General features: G+C 56.0%; 1 protein-coding gene across 1 annotated transcript; it reads left to right on the top strand.

Moving 5' to 3' along the window:
- The first annotated feature begins 1439 nt into the window (after positions 1-1439).
- Positions 1440-1916, top strand: LOC132238892 (keratin-associated protein 4-11-like). The gene has a single exon (XM_059704894.1). The coding sequence runs from the start codon at positions 1440-1442 to the stop codon at positions 1914-1916; it is 477 nt and encodes a 158-aa protein (XP_059560877.1).
- Positions 1917-2309: the final 393 nt, after the last annotated feature.

Raw genomic sequence — 2309 nt, 5'->3', positions numbered from 1 at the left:
TTGTTTGTGTGCTATGGCTGAGTGTGTGCTATGGTTGAGTGTGTGCTGTGGCTGAGTGTGGGCTGTGGGTAAATGTGTTCTATGGCTGAGTGTGTGCTATGGGTGAGTGTGTGCCATGGCTGAGTGTGCCGTGGCTGAGTGTGCTGTGGCTGAGTATGCTGTGCCTGAGTGTGCTGTGGCTGAGTGTGCCATGCCTGAGTGTGCTGCGCCTGACTGTGCCGTACCTGAGTGTCCTGTGCCTGAGAGTGCCGTGGCTTGTGTGCTATGGCTGAGTGTGCCATGGCTGAGTGTGTTCTGGCTTAGTATGCTGTGCTTAGTGTGCCGTGGCTGAGTGTGTGCTGTGGCTGAGTGTGTGCTATGGCTGAGTGTGTGCTGTGGTTGAGTGTGTGCTGTGGGTGAGTGTGTTCTGTGGGTGTGTGCTGTGGGCGAATGTGTGCTGTGGCTGAGTGTGTGCTGTGGGTGAACGTGTGCTGTGGCTGAGTGTGTGCTGTGGCTGAGTGTGTGCTGTGGGTGAGTGTGTGCTATGGCTGAGTGTGTGCTGTGGGTGAGTGTGTGCTGTGGGTATATGCTGTGGGTGAGTGTGTGCTATGGCTGAGTGTGTGCTATGCCTGAGTGTGTGCTGTGGGTGAGTGTATGCTATGGCTATGTGTGTGCCATGGGTGAGTGTGTGCCATGGCTGAGTGTGCCGTGGCTGAGTGTGCTGTGCCTGAGTGTGCTATGGCTGAGTGTGCCATGGCTGAGTGTGTTCTGGCTGAGTGTGCTGTGCCTGAGTGTGCCGTGGCTGAGTGTGCTATGGCTGAGTGTGTCATGGCTGAGTGTGCCATGTCTGAGTGTGCTGTGCCTGAGTGTGCTATGGCTGAGTGTGCCATGGCTGAGTGTGTTCTGGCTGAGTGTGCTGTGCCTGAATGTGCCATACCTGAGTGTCCTGTGCCTGAGAGTGCTGTAGCTGAGTGTGCCATGCCTGAGTGTGCTGTGCCTGACTGTGCCGTACCTGAGTGTCCTGTGCCTGAGAGTGCCGTGGCTTGTGTGCTATGGCTGAGTGTGCCATGGCTGAGTGTGTTCTGGCTTAGTATGCTGTGCTGAGTGTGCCGTGGCTGAGTGTGTGCTGTGGCTGAGTGTGTGCTATGGCTGAGTGTGTGCTGTGGTTGAGTGTGTGCTGTGGGTGAGTGTGTTCTGTGGGTGTGTGCTGTGGGCGAATGTGTGCTGTGGCTGAGTGTGTGCTGTGGGTGAACGTGTGCTGTGGCTGAGTGTGTGCTGTGGCTGAGTGTGTGCTGTGGGTGAGTGTGTGCTATGGCTGAGTGTGTGCTGTGGGTGAGTGTGTGCTGTGGGTGTGTGCTGTGGGTGAGTGTGTGCTATGGCTGAGTGTGTGCTATGCCTGAGTGTGTGCTGTGGGTGAGTGTATGCTATGGCTATGTGTGTGCCATGGGTGAGTGTGTGCCATGGCTGAGTGTGCCGTGGCTGAGTGTGCTGTGCCTGAGTGTGCTATGGCTGAGTGTGCCATGGCTGAGTGTGTTCTGGCTGAGTGTGCTGTGCCTGAGTGTGCCGTGGCTGAGTGTGCAGTGCCTGAGTGTGCCCTGGCTGAGTGTGCTATGGCTGAGTGTGTCATGGCTGAGTGTGCCATGTCTGAGTGTGCTGTGCCTGAGTGTGCTATGGCTGAGTGTGCCATGGCTGAGTGTGTTCTGGCTGAGTGTGCTGTGCCTGAGTGTGCTGTGGCTGAGTGTGCCCTGGATGAGTGTGCTGTGGCTGAGTGTTCCCTGGCTGAGTGTGCTGTGCCTGAGTGTGCTGTGGCTGAGTGTGCCCTGGCTGAGTGTGCCATGGCTGAGTGTGCTGTGGATGAGTGTGACCTGGCTGAGTGTGCTGTCCCTGAGGGTGCTGTGGTGATCTTTCAGGTGCCGAGCTCTTGCTGGTTTTGTTGAAGGGGGGGGGTGGAGGTAAACAGGATGCCCACGGACACCTCCATTCAGGGGAGTTCTCACAGTTCCCAGAGGGTGTGGGCTCCCACACTTCTCCATTCAACCGTTGTCTCGTTTGTGGTTCAGCAGCTGTTCACCCAGCACACACCTGTCTCTTTGGAGCACCTTTTCTCCCCACAGTGTATATGTCAGTGCTTGTGTCGGGACGAGCCCAGCACCTTCTCTGGTGCCACCCTCTTTCCTGACCTTCACTCCCTCCCATTTCTATCTCTGCATTTCCCTTGGGGTCAGATCACACTTGCTGGGGTCCTAATTCCTGGAGAGATGAAATGCCAGAAAATGGAATTCTAGAAAACTGTAAATAAAACTATAAAACTCAGTTCTCTGAACCTCAGG

Source organism: Myotis daubentonii, chromosome 7 (assembly GCF_963259705.1).
Source record: "Myotis daubentonii chromosome 7, mMyoDau2.1, whole genome shotgun sequence".
NCBI lineage: Eukaryota > Metazoa > Chordata > Mammalia > Chiroptera > Vespertilionidae > Myotis > Myotis daubentonii.
Note: the sequence above shows the minus strand (reverse complement) of the source record. Positions and strands in the feature narration are given on the sequence as shown.

Excerpts from the sequence above, each read along its gene's own strand:
- LOC132238892 (XM_059704894.1), top strand. The coding sequence starts at position 1,440 with ATGGCTGAGTGTGCCGTGGCTGAGTGTGCTGTGCCTGAGTGTGCTATG.